Raw genomic sequence first — 20461 nt, 5'->3', positions numbered from 1 at the left:
AAAAGCAAAATGATCTCTGACTTGTTATTCCATAAAACCCCTGCTAGTCTTGCTGTATCGTCTTCTGACAGATTTCAGTTTTGTCATTTAAACATTAAATTTCTTACCAACACTTTGAAATCATACCCCGACTTTCAAATTCAGATTTACTTTATTATTCACAAAGAGGAATATGTTTGCTTGCAGAACTCAGACTTGAAAATGAAATGTAAACATTACATAATCATAAGGTGTGTGTGTGTGCGCGCGCGCGTGCATGCGTTCTAAACATCCAGATGGAGCTTGATAACCCTCCTCTCTTTTATTCTAAAGAAAACACCAAGTAATTGGGGTACGTGATCACCTGCAACATTGAGCAAAAGCTCAGTTGCGCACGCGCACACTTGCTGTAAGCGCAACGGCCCAATCATCTCAGGGGGAAAGCCCTATAATCAATGTCTCCACACGATGGCAGTATGAGTCTGAATGTGCGTGGCTGAGTAGGTAGTGTGTGTATGTGTGTGCGCGCACCCGCGCGCGCGTGGCCCTGCGTGGGAGTTCCTTCTTTCGCCATTCCGGGGTGTTGGCAGCTGCACCGCAGAGACGTCCCGGAGAGGTAGAGCCCGGTGCTCATCTCCTCGCTCTCCAAAGCGCGCGTCTCCCGTTTCTGCCCCGCGAATGCCCCCTCCCCCAACACACACACACACACACACACACACACACACACACACACACACACACACACACACACACACACACACACACACCCCTTCTCAGAAGAAAAATAAACTTTAGGCTCCGAACATGCCACAACAGCAGCGAGGTGTCCGCCTATCCTCCCCCAAAATCAGCGCCGCAGCAGCAGGCTTCCTCTGTCCGGGGGAGCGCGGAGACTCCACCGAGTGATGCCACTGCTGCAGCCAGAAAACAAGCACCCAGCCACCGCGTTTAATGTCGACGCCCGCCTAGGACCCGACAGCATCACCTCGGCCTTCGACAGGAGGCATTGCCAAACCCCGCACGGCCAGTGCGCGCTCCTCTGAGCCAATAACTCATCCGTAACCTATCGTTTTAATCTGTTTGCGTGTGCGCGCGCGCGTGTGTGTTTGCATCATTTTGCTATACTACTCTCTTCTACTCGCGCTCTCTGGTTCCTGCTTATTATTGTAGCACCTCATAATAAAGAGGAGGATTTTTGGCTGACAAGTCACATGCATGCGCCTCTTGATTGTGAATCTTAGAGGGAGGGGGTGATGATGAAGAGGGGGGATCCAACGCCATAATCAGGGTCTTCCCTCGTTATTCCATTAGAATTCACCCCTCACTCAGGCATTGCCCCTATTTTTTCTCTAAAGGGGGAGGGGAGGGGAGGGAGGTGGTGGATGTCTCCTCTATGAAAGCATTGTGCGACACCCTGCGCTGCTGCATGCGCTCCATACGCGCGCGCTCCTCTCTCCTAGCGGTGATTTCGCGTTACTGAATAATACCCGCCAGAGAAACAACCGACGGAGTGACAGAGGGGGAGACGCGCTCAGGGAGACAGAGACATGAGCTTCTCGTTCAAATGAAACAGCCAGCAGTGTGACGATGACGGCTAAAGGCAGACATAAAGGTAAACCCTGCTGGTGGTGTGATGGTGCTGATGCTGGGGATGTGGGAGGATGCTGCATGAATGCTGCTCGGATGGTGGCGAGGAGAGGGGGAGGCGAACATGCGATACTCAAGGAGGTTTTCGGTTAGTGTGTGTTTGTGTGTGTGTGTGTGTGTGTGTGTGTGTGTGTGTGTGTGTGTGTGTGTGTGTGTGTGTGTGTGTGTTCGTTCGTTCGTTCTCCCCCTGCTTTAGCTGGTCCGTTTGGCCTACATTAGGGTTTCTTGAATCCCGGCTGAGGTTTGAGTCGCAGGTAGGCTGATAACTTTGCCAGGCGTCGCCACTGAGTTGCTGTGAGCGGCCTGCTTGATGAACTGTTCAAAAGTAGCGCGTTGACGTGGTGGTTCAGCGCGCGGAGGCGATGTTTTTATTATAGCGTCTGAATGTCAGGGGGTGTTTCTGCCGCGTGTCTTCCTAAAGGTCTCCCTGCTCTCCCCCACCTCTCTTGTTTTCCTGTGTGTGTGTGTGTGTGTGTGTGTGTGTGTGTCACAAAATGGAGTTTAGGGATGCAGGGCTGCCTGATCAGAACGAGGCGAGCCGCGGTAGTGGTGTTGATCACTGGATTAGACGGAGTAATGGATGTGTGGGCGGCTGTGGAGGTTCGAGGAGAGGCTGTGCTCGGGTCATGATCCGTCGTGTTTATCGGGTCACAACGAGGCTGGCGTACACCCCCTCCACACACACACACACACACACACACACACACACACACACACACTGGACCTGCGCTTAGTAAACTCACAAGGTCTCTCTGCCGGAAGAGGCGCAGCTGATGCTGCGTGCGTCGCTGGGCATGCCCCGGTATTCCGTGCGTGCGTTGTGCGTGGAGTGGAGGGGGTGGGCCTTTGCGCCGGGGAGGGGGTGTTTAGATTTTTCCGCATCATTCCTTCAATGCTTGTCTCAACATCCTGTTTACCCCCCCTTTCAAGACACACGCGCGCGCACAGACACATATATAAGACTCTAACACACACACACCTATATCTATGTGGCAAGGTGGATAAACTAGGGCCTGGGCGGGATTCGATCCCCAGACTCCCGGGTGAGAGTCAAACGCTCTAACCAGTCAGCCAAAGGACATCCCCTAGGCCAAGTAGCCAGGGCGCATGATCATATATCAGATGTATGTATATATATGTGTGTGTGTGTGTGTGTGTGTGTGTGTGTGTGTGTGTGTGTGTGTGTATATATATACACACAGCATAAATAATAGCGTCATTTCTCCGCTAACAACATAATTAAGTTCTTAAAAGTGAGTATTCATCACGTTGATTTGGGAAATTTTAATTTATCGTCTCAATGTTTCAACATGAAACAAAACATTGTTTAAATCAAAATTTTGATCAAATCAAACTATACATAAATGCATTTAAACGTTTAAACCCATCTATAAATATTTTTATTTAAATAAAGACTGTCATATGAACTGTAACCCACCAAAATAAAAGCGGGAAGAGGAGATACACTGATTGTGTGCATCTGTGGCCACTAATTCATGGGTTTTCCTTCAGAATTGTTCACTAACTGTTCTATGTTTGAACACACTTACACAAAACTTATCTTGAAAGAAACTCTTAGGCCTTAGATGAAGGTTAGGGATGCAAAACGTCTGAAATGGTCAAAAATAATAGCTGACTCATTATAATCTGACTGCAAAACATGCTGGACTTACTTTACTTACTTCAGAGGAAAGATCACCAGGACGCTGCACCATCTTCTTGTGCCTTCTCCCGGTTTGAAGCCTGCTTTTTCCAGTCAGAGAACTACTCTGCCATTTATTAGTCATTTCTTTTAAAACTTTGACTGTTTTCATGGCTCACAAACACAAATATATCTAAATAAACAATTTTAGATTATTAAAAGTTAAACGTAGGTCTATCTTTTATAACTACAGGATCCTGAGAGACTCTATTTTTCCACAGAAAAGCATATTTGTCCTGTCAACACAAGTTTAGACTAATTCCAAAGGAAAATCATATTTCCCAGCTTCCACCGAGCATTCAAACGCACCATGTACACACAAATCAGTCAGGTGAGAAAATAGTCTCAAAAGGATTTTTGTACTTGTAAACTGATCTGTGTGTAATGTAGTTTTGTCCGTGTTTACCAGGTGTGTGTGTGTGTGTGTGTGTGTGTGTGTGTGTGTGTGTGTGTGTGTGTGTGTGTGTATTCAATGATTTGTCTGTGTAGGAACTGAAGTTACACACGAAAATGTAAACACAAGTTACAAATCAAGAGTTACACACAGATCTAGATACGCACACACACATATAGACACACACACTCCCCTCTTTTATTTTGGTAGGTCACTTCTAATTTACAGCAATCTCCTTTTAAATGTTAGCTAAATATTTAGCTTTAAATCAAACCTACTTACATGTATGTGTATTTTAAACATTCTAATGTTTTTTAAAATATGTTTAGACTTTATTTTAAATATCTGAAACATTACTCTTTGAAAGTCAGTTGATGAAATGTTAATGAAGTATGAGTTTCCTACCTCTGAATTACAACGACTACAGAACAAAAACAATTAAAATGCCATCAACAGAGGACATTTAATGAATACTTTAACATTGTGGTAAAATATAGTTAAATACAGTGGGGAGAATAAGTATTTAACACATCAGTATTTTTATCAGTAAGGGTATTTCTAAGTGGGCAATTGACACAACAACTCCACCAGGTGTTTCCATCAAGACAAATATTGAATTAATACAAAGAAATCAGAACATTTAAGTAAACAAGTTGAGTCATAATAAATAAAGTGAAACGACCTATAGAAAAAGTATTGAACATACTTTACAGAAAAGCCCTTGTTGGTGATAACAGCTTCTCTTGTATGGAGACACCAGTCGCCTGCGTTGTTCAGCCGTGGTTCTGGTCCATTCTTCTGCACAAATGATCTTTTGGTCTTTTTTATGAACTTTGATCAGTTCTTTCAATGGGATTTAGGCCAAGTGATTGAAAGGGCCATTCAAGCTACTTGGTTTTCTTTCTGTGAAACCAGTTCATTGTTTCCATGGCCTTGTGTTTGGGATCATTGTCCAAACGTCCACCCTCCATTCATTTTCAGCTTTCTGGTAGATGGCACCAGATTTTTATCCAGATTTCCCGGTACATTTCCACATTCATACTGCCTTCAGTACCATGAAGTCTACCAGGACCCCTTGCTGAGAAGCAGCCCCACACCATGATGCTTCCACCCCCAAATGTAACCATTCGTATGGTGTTCTGGGGTGGACCCATTTCTTCTCCAAACACGGTGTGTGTGACAGCCAAAAAGTCCAATCGTGCTTTCATCTGACCATAATCTCCCAGTAACCCACAAGCTTCTCCAAACTCTGTTTCACAAACTTTAACCAAGCTTCAACAAGCTTTTTGTTCAGCAATGGTGTCTAGCATGATGAGTATGCATGGTTGCAAGCTCACCAAGGTGGTTCAGTGCATTGCTTACAGATTTGTTTACAACAACGGTACCTGTTGACGCAAGGTCTTCCTGAAGTTCTACCCAAGAGGTTCTTGGCTCTTGAAGAACTAACCTGGTTATTCTTTGGATTCCTCCGACAGGAATCTAACATGGAGCACCATGATCGTGGCTGGTTTATGGTGAACTGATGCTCTCTCATTTCCGGATAATGGCCCCCACAGTGCTGACATGAACATTCAGCATCCCGGAAATGTGCCTATACCCATTCCCATCAGAATGCTTTCCAACAATAAGATTACGAAGATCTTGGAAGGGTTTTTGCTTTGACTCATGATTAAATATTTCATGCACTGTAAAAATTATTAGGGTGGTTCTATTTAAAAATATAAGTGAACTCAGCTTAAAAATAGCTTTGTGTTCCATTTATTATGGTAAGTTATAAAAGTTGCCCATTTTATATTGTTTTGTTTGAACTTAATTCTACAAGTTGAAATGACTTAAAATGGAATTTTTTTTTTTCAAAAAACTGATTAGTCTTGTCATGGAAACGTACAGTTATATGTCATTTGGACTCACATAATCAAGTTATACCAGTGGTGTAATTAATAACTATTTCTTGTCTGAACTTTATCCTCTGAGTTCAAACAGCTCAAAGTTACATTATTCATTCATGAAAACTTGCTTTATTTTGTCAAAGGAACATGTAATTTTAAATAATTTAAACTCTCTTTTTAAAGTTAAAGAAACTGTTTATACCAATTTCCTTTTAAAGTTAACTCATTTTTTAAGACAGCAACTGAATTTATAATTGCAATTTATATAAACTAACATTTCTGTATGTTATCCCCTTTCTTAACCAATAATTGCCAGTTCAATAGCTTTCTAAAAGATTACACAATACATTTACAACTTAAATGTTTAAGAACATTTATTTGACACTTTCATCAAAAACAATTATGACAAATGAGACGAGCCTTTAGGCCAAAGTCAATGAGCACCTTTATCTTTAAGACAAGTATAAGTAAGACCTTCATGTTGAATGAGAACATTGCAACATTGAACAGTTGTGCAAAGTCAATAATCCATTAGCTCTCTATCAGAAAAATAGCACTAAGTGGAACAAGATCACAATCACAATCACGAATCATGTTTTTTCATAGAACAGTTCAGATATATTCTTAAAGTTTTAGTTTGGATACAAAAGAACTGAACAAACGAAACTCTTTCCACATGAAAAATGGAACTAAAAACTTGGCCGATTTCACAGTTTGTACCTCAGGATCCTGTTTCTCAGTCCATGTACTCGAGCCGAGGCCTGGTCTGGGCTGATCTTCATCACTACTCCCTGAAGAAACTCAAAAGAATGCTTCATGTCATCTGGATACTTGAGATTGCCATGGTAGATGACGCCCATAAGCACGGCAAAGCTGTGCGTCACATCTTTAACGTTGTGCAGGACAATTGTCTCCTCCACCACAACTGCCACATCAAAGACCTCGTTTGGAATGGCACCTTGTTCACCACCTTCACAGCCTATCAGGAGGCCAAGCTGCATCCCCTTCATGGCATCATCCAGAGTATCAACGTGAGCCTTCAAAAACAGATTTAATATGAGCACTTTTGTGCGCAAGAACAGAATGCCATTATTCCAAAATACGTTTATATTGCAAGTAGGGCTGGGCAATAAATCGCAAATTTATTATCAAAATTTCGAACTCTTACCGTGATAATTTTCCCCATGTCAATAAATTTGACAATAAAAAAATGAAAAGATGTGTGTAGATTTGCAACGTTCATGTCCCTTTAAGAAGCTGCACCACCTTGAGTAAAAATGTGACACAATACACGTGACAGCCCCATCTAGTGGACAACTTTTGGTCCTGCGCTTACCTGTAGTTATCGTATATTTATCGCTGTCAAGGTGATATATGGTGATATTGATTTTAGGCCATATTGCCCAGCTCTAATTGCAAGTCATTTGATGCGATAAGGTTTAACATCCCGTATGTCTTTATGCTAGTGAAGCACCAATATGAAATTTATGGGCTGATACCGATATTAATATCACTGTTATGGGCCGATAACTGATATTTGCTGATAAAGGTATACTGACATTAATGCTTCTAATATTAGCAGCTTTTGTATAGAATGAAAATTATTTAAGGTGAATTTACATTATGTACACACATTTACGCCTCTGAGATGATTACGATCACTGTCACATGACCAAACAAACATCACCTCCCTCACCCTCTGAAACAGATAAACAAATGGAAATAAGATGGAAAAAACACTGGTTAATAATATCGGCCCAGTTTTATTTTTTGGACCAATACTGATATGTTAAAAAATGACTAGCATTGGTCGACACCGATATTGATGCCGATAAATTGTGCATCCCTACTTTATACTTGTACAGTCAGATTTTTTTTTACCATATTGCTTCAAATCTTTGTCACATACTAGTGCAACCAATACAATATTTTTATTGTTAATAAAATAAATAAATAAAACGAGAATTTTTAACTGCTACTATAAAATGTATAATCATGGAAAAAACTTCATCCAGTCCAGCGCTGGCCCCCTATGTTATTGAATTATAACCCATCCATCAAACTGCTTTTTTGAACATCTCTCACCCCGCTAGGGTTGCAACGATTATAAATTTTGTTGGACGCGTGTGACCAAGCCTCTATATATGACGATTCGGGATGCCCCAGCGCGTCAGAAGATGACGATCAGGGACACGCTGGGACACGTGGCTCCGCTGGCATCACTGTTTGACGCGTGCGGTCACACGGACATTATTCGACTATTTAACCTTCCCCTCACCCCAATCCCAACCTTAAGGTCCATAAACTGTGACCTTAAGGTTAGGATTGGGGTGAGGGGAAGGTTAGGTAGTTCACAAGTAGTTCTAATGTCCGTCTCAGCACCAGCTTCCGATACCGACGCTCTGGGACGCTGCATCAACAGTTTGTCCCTGATCGTCGTCTCCTGACGCGCTGGGGCGTCCCGGATCGTCATATATAGAGGCTTGGTCACACGCGTCATATTTTGACGCCTTGGATGTGAGAATGTGTTGGACAATGTTATTGTCTGGGAATGCAGCCAAGTCTCAACTGTTGTGTACGTTTTGTTTGTGATGAGATTTCACCAGATTGTTAGTGGAGCTGAGCTTTTATGGTTGAGGTTAAAAATAAACCAAGAAAGCTAAAAGCGGTTTTTTCCCCACCAAACCACATGCTAGCATTTGCATTGCAGAGTTGCTATGAACTTACGTCACAAGTCCTGATAATTGCTGATGGATCTTCCCCTGATATGTAGTATGGCAAACCAAGCAGCGCAGCAGCTCTTCTTCTTTCATTTGTGTCCTACAAGATAGGAGACATGACAAGAAACATTCAGTACGATAAAAATATTTTAACATATAAAACCAACAGTGCCTCATTTTCTTGCCTACTACAGTTCCACTTACATCTTTCATAAGGCAGTCCGAGATGTTTTTGAGTGAGGACTTCTTTCCTGACTTGGTTGCTACTTTGTAAACCTCCGAGAGTCTTGGGACCAGGCTATCAAGTCCATTGAGAAAAGACCCCAGAAGGTCTGTGGCAACGATTCGCTTGAATTCTGCACTAATCTGAGGTGGCAAAAAGAAAATAAAACATTTTTCAACATGACAGTTCACAGTAGAAACATAACATGATAAAAGCTCTCATGGTGGAATTAATGTAAAGTTGTGTAATTACCTGTCTCTCATGGAACAGTGCTGGCCATCGGGAAATTAGTGATGTGTGGTTGATCTCCAATGATCTCTCTTCTGCGCTGCGAAAACCTAGCAACCATCAGACCCCCTAGCAGCTGCTGATCAGGGTCTCTTCAGTATTTCAACCTCCATTATCTTGCACTTCTCCTCCATGTTTTCAGGACTCTGTCCTTCAGGTGGATCAGGACAGTAGTTCACTTCAGCCTTCTTGGACTTTTTGACACAATTTCCCTTTGAACCTCCAGCTTTTCGTTTGTTTATGACCACTTCAGGGCATCCTGCTGCACTTAATTTTTGCCAGTAGTTTCCAAGCTTAAACTTCAGGCTGTGAAACCACGAGTACCATCCCTTGTCAGACCCTGGTTCGCGCAGACGGGTGCTTCTCCACCAGTGCTCTGGCAACATTTTCATAATGCTGCCTCTCAGGATATGCACTAATCTTTGACATACGGTCTGCAAGTGTGTCAAGGATATCAGTCTTTAAACCTTTAGGAATCACCATCACAGATCCATCCTCGGCATATCTACAGTTTGCTTCTTTCAGCGGCAGTTCCACATCATGGGAGAATTGTGGAATTGGGAAGGGACCAGGCCATTCGACAGAATCTCCGCTGCTGAGTGAAGGGAGGCTGCCTGTGTCTAGTGTAGATTCTGAGGCGTCATCTGCTGTGAACAATGCTTTCAGAGTTGCACGGTCACCAGGAAGGTCTTTGATGTCCATTAGGTTGCACAGCTGATTATTGAAATCAGGATCCTCAAACTGCAACACGAATCTTCCCCTTTGACTAAGGTTGGTTCGTAACACCTGCTACAGTTTCTCGATGCTTGAGGGAATGTCTTCCACTGAGAGACGTCCGATTTCATTGTCTGAAACTATGACACGCAGCAGCATTGTAGACCACTTTGACCTGAAAAAGCAAGAAAAATATGTACTTTAGGAATAAACGTTCAGTAAAAACTATTTGGATCAATCTGCCTCTAACCTGTTCAAGTTGTAATCACTAATGTCCTTGTCCTGACTTTAAGCAAAGATAGACCAAATCAGATTCTGTTTCTTACTGACACATTTTCTTCGAGAGTTCCATGAATATCACATGGAATCTCTTATTATGAATGTGGCCTTTCATGTGCAGTTCATAAACAGTAACTGACCTATTTTCGGTGAGTGTATGAGCAGTAGTGTACTGAACTGCATTATATTAAGGTGATTCTGGGTGTGACAAAAATCACTATGTGAGACAAGACATGACACTGGGTTATGAAAACGGATTTTAACACTATTTTTCAAAAATAAACAGCGATCAAATATGCTATTAAACCAAAAAAGTTCCGAGCACTGCCGCAGCTCACCGCTCAAATGGGAAGGGTCAAATGTGGAGATGCAATTTCACCAGCGTGTGATGTTGACGAATGGAACTTTATTTATTTATGTAATTATTTAAATTAATTAATTTATTGGTCATTTAATGGATTTTTTTAAAACAAATTTTATCACTCAATATAACAATGAACTTTTCACCTAAAATGAGAAAGGGGGCTTCAAGTCATCGTCATTGCACTGAGTATCCCAAAACATTTTTCAAAAGTTTTCAACACCAACATGAGTGTTTAATCACTTACAGTAGGTTTATTTCAGTAAGAAAGTCTTGGGAGTGACCAGGAGGCTGCCCCCGAATGAAATATGACACCAGTGGCAAGTAGTCGTTGAGATCTTCTGGTTTCACCAGCAAACACTCAGCAGGGTATTTCTTCACAAGATGGTAACTTCGCAGATGCTCCACAGTTGTGGCAAGGTGTAGAAATGAGGGCCCGGGCGGGATTCGATCCCCAGACTCCCGGGTGAGAGTCATGCGGGCTAACCAGTCAGCCAAAGGGACATCCCCTTGGCCAAGTGGCCAGGGCGCACGATCAGTCGGGACACTGTGACAGGACGCTCACACTGCCACATATTCCCCCCTCTTTCCACAAGCAGGTCCTTGTGCTCCCACGCAGGCTGCCACAAACTTCACATTCATGGACCTACTTGACAGTACTACATGAATCCTGCCGACAACGCCAAATGTGGCAAGGTGGAGAAACGAGGGCCCGGGCGGGATTTGATCCCCAAACTCCCGGGTGAGAGTCATGCGCACTAACCAGTCAGCCAAAGGGACATCCCCTTGGCCAAGTAGCCAGGGCGCATGATCATTGAGGACACTGTGACAGGACGCTCACACTGTCACACATAGTATGCTTTAAAAGGTTCGATAATGAAGCAAGCGTGACTTGTCAACACAATGCATACTTCCAAAATTCTTCCAAAGTTCGGTAATCCACTTGCACTGCCCGCAGAGAGAATCATTCCTTTTGAATACTTTGTTCCATTTAGGAAGATGTGTGGGGTCAGTCCAACGGTGTCAACATTGCTGAACCTATTTAAGATGGCTTGTCTGACAGAAGCATCTAAGACTTCAAGGCACATTTCAGACCCTTTTGCCATCTCAGTCTCAGGCTTGAAAATGCTTGGCATTGCAAAATAATGTGCCAACATAAGTTGATGTCTTGTGGCAAGAGTAAGCAAAACATTTTTAAAGTTGTTTGCATCCCGCACAGCCTTTTTGAAGAAAGAATGTTTGGCCTCAAACCTGATGGTCCAACACTCAGTTGGAGGTATAAACTTTTGAATAAGATGGGGATACTGTTCAATAAAGTGATGTTTGGGACACAACCTTTTTTCTGGGAAAACTGTCTGCAGCAACTGTCTGTGGTCTGATATTTTTGCTTGTAGACAACAAAGTGAATCTGAAGTGAAATGTGAGGCTGATAATATCTCCACCAAGTCTTTGAGCTCAAGAACTAATTTCCAAGTCTGATCACCTTCTGGAACATGGTGACCAATGATTAGAGGAAGAAAACGCACCAGACTCCAGTTTTCATGTCCATTGCCACCAAGAGTCCAATTCTGCTTGAAAGTTGACGGAACTTTCTAAGGTTGGTTTGTCTTGTCAGAAAACTTGAAAGGAAGTCCTTGTATTTCACTATTAAGTTAATCTAATGTGAAATAGTTCTTAGAAATCAAATCTGCAAGGCACAGACTTAGCTCAATAGGTACAATGCCTTCCAACACATCATGTAAAAAATCAGGTGGAAAACCCTGACATGCATGAAAACCTGACAATCTATTGAGAGGACATTGTCCTTTCACACCATCAGCTGACACAAGTTCAGTCTGGGTCCATACATTTACAGCTTCATCATACAAATCAGGTGTTCGTAAAACAAAGTTACCACCTCTGACATCACAAGTCTGTATTTCTTCACGAGTACACAGACAAAACCTACAAAATGTGTCCACATTAAAAGACTCTTGGAATCCACCTAAGGAGTGTGCAGCCAAGTTGTCAGCAGCTACATACAAAACAGTCTCTTTTACACTGCAAGCTAGTTTCTCTACAAACAGCCCTAGAACTGTATTATACCCATAAGACTTGACATGTTCAGTCTTGCACAGTAAGGCTAGATAGACTGCAGGCCGTGATGACGTGTCTTCTTGGCAAATTTGTAAGAACCCAATATACACCAAAGACTTTGTGTGTTTTTTCTGGATGTGCCAATGGGATTACAAATTTCTAAATCATCAATATACAAAGTTGTGCATAAACTAGCATCTTCATGTGAGCGAATTGGATTTTTTTTAAGTATTCCCCATCCAGACATGACTTGTACTGTCCAGACTGTTCAACTGCTTTGTTTACCCTCAATTCATGCAGTACCTCGTCTCTCTTGAGAATGACAGAGTAATGATAGGACAGGGACATAGACAACACTGAGACCTTTTTTTGTCTATTCAAAACATATTCAACAGGCTCATTTACAGTAAAGTTCTTTCTATTACATGATTGCCTTTTAAATTCTGTGCCTAAACACCCTTCTCTTGAAAGTAAAGTAAGTGGGTTTGCACTCTGTAATGCTTCAGTCAATGACGCTGTTAATTCCTCAGATGTGCCATTATGGTCCTTCAAAATATTTTCAGTTGTCTGCCTACTGATTTGTCCGGCGCATTTACCAACATCAAATAAGTCATCAACAATCTCTTGAGTAGCTGACTGTGACACATGAAGAACTGCTTGCAAACGAAGTAAAAGAGATGCAATCCTCCTCTGAATGGAATTACGCACAGGCTGAAATTCAGATTCAGGCAATGATAACTCTGATGACACTAAATCATCAAGGTCTTCCTCCTCCTCAGCATTTAAAAGGACTTGACTGTGGTACTTTACAAGGTCAGATTTGAAATCAACAAATGTAGCTGAAGGATGAAATCGACTCTTATGGGCAGTGAAAGTTGAGATTAACCTAGATTTAAAAGAGCACTCCACAAAAGGACAATTCACAGTCTCTTGAGTTCCCAAATGTCATTTTAAATGAAGAAAATATTGTTTGGTGTTGGTTGGTGCAGAACAAGTACATAGTCCACAGCGTATTTTAGCTACAGGATTTGAACTTTTGTGTTCCTTGATGTGTTTTGATAAATTCACATGGGATTGGAGCACAGTGAGACAGTTTGTGTAAATGCAGCTCAGTCCCCGTCTTCCATGTCCACGAGTATCTTTGTAATGACTCACTATTGTTCTTTCATTGTAGGTGACAAAACTGCAAAATTTACAGCTCGACTTCATCCACACGTGTAGCAAGGTGAATAAATGGACCGCCTGCACATACAACACAGAATATTATTTTTCAGAGTATGATATAAAAAATTTAGCCTTATGAACTAGAAACATGGCAAAAATGTAAATATATAGGATTGGAAAAAGAGAGAAAGTAATGTATTAGCATTGTAACAGTGTCCTTACATGATTTAGCTCACCAGTATAACTATATCTCTGTCAGTAGCTGATGCATGAGGTGATGTCATAAAATACAACATTAATTTTGGAAGAACCTGACTGCATTTTAGCTGACTTTTAATGAAATGCCATGCGCTAGCATGTAATATGTTTATGTTTATGTGCTTAGCAGACGCTTTTACCCAAAGCGACTTACAATTTTATTTTTTAACCTATAGGGCGTGTTGTGATCTGTGGGGGAAACCGGAGTACCCGGAGAAAACCCACGCATGCATGGGGAGAACACGCAACTCCACGCAGAAAGGCCGCAGCCGAGTTTCGAACCTGCGCCCTTCGTGTTGCGAGGCAACAGTGCTAACCACTGCGCCATAATAATAGTGAATAGTTTAGAGAATATTAAGTATTCACTCCAAGAGGAAACTGACAGAAATGCAGAAATAACAAACGTGCTTTACAGAAATGTAGAATACTGACTCCCAGAACAGAGGGGACCATCAACGTCAATGCCACAATTGACAATTTAAATAACGTCACGGTAAACCCGACTAAAAAATGAACTTCACCTGCTCTCTGATCTGATCTCCTCTCTGATGCGCGCTCCCGCTCCTCCGTGAATAGTTGCGTTCCACGCGCAAGTCAACAATACACCGCGCTTTGTAGACTGTGTCGCGGCGGCATACATACAACAGCACAAATATGTAGCTACCGCCAGAGCATACTATATAACATCATCATAAAACATTTCTACCAGTAACTCCACTTTAGATTTAAATGCCTCTCTAACAGCAAAATGGTGTTTTTGGCACTAGAAACCAGTGGCGGCTCCAGAAATGTTTTTCTGCAGGTGCTATGAAGGAGCTAGTCTTTTTATTGAGGGTGCTATGAAGGAAGTGGTCTCTAAAACACCTTCAACACTAGCAGATACACATGCGTGCACAACACCTCAACAACACCTGAAACAGTCATTAACCCTTTGATGCATAATGGTCACTGCAGTGGACAGGTACTCAAAATTGTTATTACGTTATTTTTGCTATTAAGCACAGCTGTTGAAGACTTAATTGCATGTGAGCCCCTCCATTTGGACTTCAGTAAGTCAAGCCAACATATTTCATGTTCAGAATGCACATTGTCCACTGAGCTGGACATGTAATAAATTATGTGTAAATTAACAAAATGTTACAAAAAATATTTGTTGAAATTTGTTTCATTCACACCTAAAGATGGATGAAAAAAATTGTTTAAAAAATCATGGTTGAAGATCTCCTAATTCATGCATCAGAGGGTTAATACACATCATAAACATATGAACAGTCGCTGACTTTTCCATGAAATCATAAACACATACAGCCACACAGAAAACCATCTAAAGTGTTGCAAGGTTAGCTAAAGTTAGCGTTAGCATTTCCAGTGGCAGAACCCTGCACTGCTGCGGCGGTTGAGGGTTGACTCTCTTCATCCAGATGCGTAGGTTTTTGTGGGTCTGAGATCACTTCCAAACATTCATTTGTTTCTGACTGAACCCGTGGAAATGTGGGCAAAAAAAAAAAAAAGATCCGTTTTACCACTAGCTCTACCTTTCACTCGTTCACAGGTGGAAAATGAGGTCAAAGGTTAACATCAATTTCCTGTTTTGGTTTAAGTTTTTACTATCTATATGATAATTTACTGATTATTTTTGTTTTGTATGTTAAATATTATCACATCCACACGTTCAATTAAAATTAAATTGTAAAAATAAAAAAATCTAATATTTACTTGGGTGTGCTATGGGGGTGCAATAGGGGGTAGCTATAGCGCCCTAGCGCCCCCGGTGCCGTCACTGCTAGAAACGAAACATGCGCATGCTCAAACAGACAAATGGGATGTGGCTAATTACTGGCACGACCACTCTCTCCCATGAAGCTAACTGCAAACAGCACATGAAAAACTTTAACCAAGAGCAACGAATTTGCTTTTAAGGAAGTGAATTTTACAAAACCCAAGCTAACTCCCGACAATTTCTCTTAGTAAAAATTTTACAAGTGAACCTAAATACTTTTTAGCTAGCTTCCCCTCCACTGCTTGGCATTAATGAGCTGGTCTTTTACACTTTACAGAGACAAAAATTACTTTCTCTTGCCTCTTTACAAAGAGGGGTTCATTAAAAACATTTGAGAAAAATGCTACTAACCTTATTTCAATCGCTCTTGGCTTGCTCTTCATCCAAAGTAAGGCCCGCCGAAACACCGCCAGATCTCATGAGCTTGTTCACAAAAAGTAATCATCCGCGATTTTGCTTTCCGACTCTTCATCTGCTCGAGTCGGGCGTTGTTCCTCTTCTGTTAATAAGCAGCTGCAACTGGATGGTGCACCTGAGCATGTGTGTCTTACATCTTATGTCATAATTTGCCCGTTTGTCAGGTCAAGACCACATTTCAAGCCCAATTTTTTTTTTATCTCGCATTAATAATGCCGCCACCCTAGTGGTCATGATCCGTTTTCAGTAGATCTGGTTACTATTCTAAAACTTAGATTGTGGAGTTAAGTAGCGACATTGAAAATTACGTTTCACTGAACTGGCTTACAATTATGAGTTGCAGTGCCAATAACTCGTGAAATTAAATTGAAATTTCAAAACTCATGATGTTAAATTGGATAAAATTACAGAAATAAGTTAATTAATTGAGGTTGTGACTTTTAACAGTGTGTGCCTCCTGGGTAATGAGAAGCCTTCACAGGCCATCAATTAAGACTAGTTAATATCAATTAGTACTGATGGGGGCGGAGTTTCTCCCTCAATACTGACAGATTTCAGGTGATCTCCTGGTTTTCTATGCCATTTTGCACCTCATGATCTTCATGTGTCTAATACTTTTTCCTTGTGTGTTTTCACTTTATTACACATAACTCAATTTATGGACTTTAATGTTTAGATGTCTTTTTTGACACGTAATGGAAATTCTGTGTCAATATCTCACTTGGTAAAACCCTTATGAACGTGTTGATGTGTCAAATACTTATTTTCCCTCTTGTATCTAAGAAAATCTGTTCATAGAAGCTAATCAGAAAACAAAAATTGCCAAATTATTTTACTGTTATTTCTTTTCTTTCACGAAATGTTCATGTAGTGACGGACACCTTTTTACAAGACGAAGAGGACATTCCCCAAAACTAAAAGTTCTCATTGTCCATTCCAGAAGCAAAATGATTCAGTTTGGCATTCAGGAGGTGACCAATAAGAACTGGCAGCAGGGTGATGAAACATGGTGGAGGTGTGGGTAGGTGGGCCAACAGGAGCCAAACCCTCCTGGGACCAAATCCACAGCGAGCTTGTCCACCCATCTCGTGTGCATTTGGTTTTATCTGCATGCATGTTGGAACACAGCAGCACTTAAAGTGACATACAGCCCCATGCTGTATCTTAAACACACACACACACACACACACACACACACACACACACACACACACACACACACACACACACACACACACACACACACACAAATGTCAACTTCAAACGCCACGTTTCAAGTTGTTTGTAAAAAGGCTCAATGCCTCATCAAGCTGACAGTGTGTGAGAACGAGTGACAGGGCAGACACGTAACCTGTTATTAAAGGGGACATGTTATAAATTTTATAAAAGTTATAACAGCTCTATGGTTGATAGGAAACATATTCATGAAGTTCTTTGCACTAAATCCCTCTCACACAAAGCATCTCAGCACCTCTATTCTTGATCGTTTCCCAGAATGAGTCTTTTCAGAGCTTTATGAGTCACTTTAATATAGACAAGTTATTGATGGCCACGCCCACCCGTCGCTCTCTTAGGCTGTGCATGTGGCACACATAAAACTAGCGGAAAACAGCTAACTCTAATGTTCTACCCAGAGCCAGAGCTAGAGTACAGAAAATATGGACGTTTTTATTCAGACCTGAAGTGTTTATAGAGGCGGTAAAGACCCACATGACAGCTCAAAGTGAGACGTTTGGGAGTTTGTGTCCACTAGTGATGCGCAAGTCATGAACGAATCGTTCATTCTTGAGAATCACTTTACTGGGTGAGTTGCTAACGCTAATGGTTAGCTTCTAGCAGCCGAGACATTCTCTGCAAGCGTTTCACCGTCTATTTTCTATCCGTAGATAATGCAGGAGATAGGTGTAGGAGACTATTTTCAAGAAAAATGCAGAGTGACCGGTTATAATCAGAAATAATAAATAAAAATGGTTTTTCGGTGTTCCACACCTTGAAAGCCAGAATGTGACTGGTTGGAGACTCACAATTGAGATTCTCAGATGGATTAAGAATGGATTGATAAGTCTGACATTTTTTGGTGAAATCCAACAAACGACCAGGTCATGTAAGGCAGATGGTGTAACTGAAAGTAAACATGTAGGGCTTTGGCAGGATTTATATCCCATAGAGTGAAAACTCCCCTTGATCTGTCATTTCAGGACAAACCTGCTCAAAGCCACGAGATGTCTGGTATTAGTCTACCACAGGGATTCCCAAAGTGTGGGGGTGCGCGAGCTGCCGCTAGGGGGTGCGCTAGGTGAAAAGTGTAATGGCTGCGGAGCTCAGAGAAGTCTGTCAAAAGTCACCATTAGCGTAGCCAGAAACTCATTTGTGGGTGGGCCTAAGAAAATGTAAGTGGGCCCATTAAACGTAATTGAAAAGAAGTATATTTTGCTTGTGTGTGTGTGTGTGTCCTCCGCACATGCCCTAGCTCAGGGGTCGGCAATCCGCGGCTCTGGAGACGCATGCGGCTCTTCCATCCATCTGATGCGGCTCTCTGTGCTTGTAAAATAATGAATGGATATTTAAATAAAATGCTTTACATTTTACTGCATTAATTTTACATCTGCAAGCTAATTCTAAATGTAAAGATTTTCTGCGTAAACCTGAACAGGTCCAACCCGGTCTTACTGTGGGACCGGGCTGACGCGTCACGCTTGTGCGTAATCATATAGGCGCTTTCTGAGCTGAAGACCATGTGAGATTCTGGGACTCTCCTCAGACGCCACATTGGAGACAGGAACAAGCACAATTCAGCCAAAGTTTCATCATCAGGGAACATTTTCTAAGTGACAAGTCTCTCTGAGAGATCGGGTTTGGAAAACTCTCGCTTCAGTGGGAGGAATCTTCCCGCATGCGCCCTGGTTCTGCAACGCGTTCCAAGCCCCTCTCCACATCTTCAGCTCGCTGTGCACCTTATGTACGCGCTGACAGTGAGCTGCGCTGAGCGGTGTCCAGCTCAGATGTTCAGAAGGAAATCTTTTCTTGAGTGATTTAGCTACATCTGCGATTTGCGAAACGAATAAAGTGTCAGTTCGTCTGCATGCGTCGGGGTAATTCTTTCTATTCTTTCTCCGTCAAAATAAACGGCCAAATATGGGAACTATCCGGTCAACACAAGCCCTGCTTTTAACTGCTCTGTTTTCTTGTGAAAGTTGTTGCAAAGAGATATAATTTAACTTGATTAACACCAGAGCCAGGCGCACTGCACTGTTATCTCCGTCACTGTAAATGAGGGAAAAACAAAATGATCGGATCCTTTTCTGACCTTCCCCACCTACAAAGTTTAATTACAACAATCAAACGTGACAGAGCCTGGATTTGTATTCTGAACAGTCTAAACATGTTTTACAAAGAAACGTATGACAAAAGTGGCACCTGCTCAGTAAAACCACCAACAGGGTGAAAAATATCTAAATATTGTCGCAGAGACGGGCTACAACTTCTGGATCCACTTTATATAAATCGTTTTATTGATTATCGTCTTATGAAAGATAACTTTGACGTACACGAGCGACCGGTACTGCTGCTGTCACCTGTTGTGAGCAGCGCTCTGCTGTCTGAGGGTAGGCCCCGCCCACAACGCCGCGGCTGCTGCGGTGTTTTCTTTACTGTGGGAAACGGGTAATAATGGCTCTTTGATGGGAACAGGTTGCCGACCCCTGGTTTAGCGTGACGTCTGAAATATATAAATATATATATATATATATATATATATATATATATATATATATATATATATATATATATATATATATATATATATATATATATATATATATGTGTGTGTGTATATATATATATATATAGCCATGCCCTGATGTGGGGCTGGGGGGTGCGTCAACATGGTCGGGACATAGAAGGGGGTGCGCGGCTAAATAAGTTTGGGAACCACTGGTCTACCAAATAATATTGGCAGATATTGGCATTAAAATATAATATCAGAAAATATCGGTACCAGTTTGTACGACCCAACTTTTACATACCACACACATATTATACATCAAACTTTTTAGCTTCATCTTCTCAATCTCAAACTGTTAAAAAATGACGGATCAGATATTTAGTTTTTGAGATATTTTAGTTTTATTTAGAACAACTTGTGAATAAGTAGGGATTTGCCCGAACAACACGTAGCTACAAGTAGCTAGACAGCTAACAAACCACTAAAGCAAAAACAAGAATCCTGACCCAAAGAAAATTATAAATATTTTATCACCATAGCTGCAGTATACAGAAAAATAAAAATACAACACTGACTAATACACACATCTTGGAGTCACGCTTAGCAATTAGCCTAGCTTAGCATGTGTTCACTGCTTACATTGAATCAACTACGTAACTTTAACACACATCCAAACATCCCCAAGACACATCGATAGTTAAAAAAGAAGAACGTTCCACAATTCTTCCACTCCAGATGAGCTTCGGACACCTGCAGCCGCCCTGTGACTACTTTGAGAGGAAACGCTTTTTGTGGGTTTGGCTCAAACTCCAGCACCATGCAGGAGCAAGGCCCCGCAGCTCACAG

General features: G+C 41.7%; 1 protein-coding gene across 2 annotated transcripts in view; it reads left to right on the top strand.

Annotated features, from left to right (window-relative positions):
- Positions 1 to 1436: 1436 nt before the first annotated feature.
- The window catches only part of ppp3cb (protein phosphatase 3, catalytic subunit, beta isozyme), a 74418-nt gene continuing 55393 nt past the window's right edge, over positions 1437 to 20461 (top strand). For both annotated transcript variants that reach the window (XM_054738079.2, XM_015951346.3), the window contains exon 1: positions 1437 to 1591. In XM_054738079.2, coding sequence (XP_054594054.1) covers positions 1567 to 1591 — 25 coding nt within the window. In that variant the 5' untranslated portion in view covers positions 1437 to 1566. The remainder of the gene's footprint in view (positions 1592 to 20461) is intronic.

The sequence above is a fragment of the Nothobranchius furzeri genome, chromosome 1 (assembly GCF_043380555.1).
Source record: "Nothobranchius furzeri strain GRZ-AD chromosome 1, NfurGRZ-RIMD1, whole genome shotgun sequence".
NCBI classification, from domain to species: Eukaryota; Metazoa; Chordata; class Actinopteri; order Cyprinodontiformes; family Nothobranchiidae; genus Nothobranchius; species Nothobranchius furzeri.
This window is presented reverse-complemented; position numbering and strand designations above follow the sequence as displayed.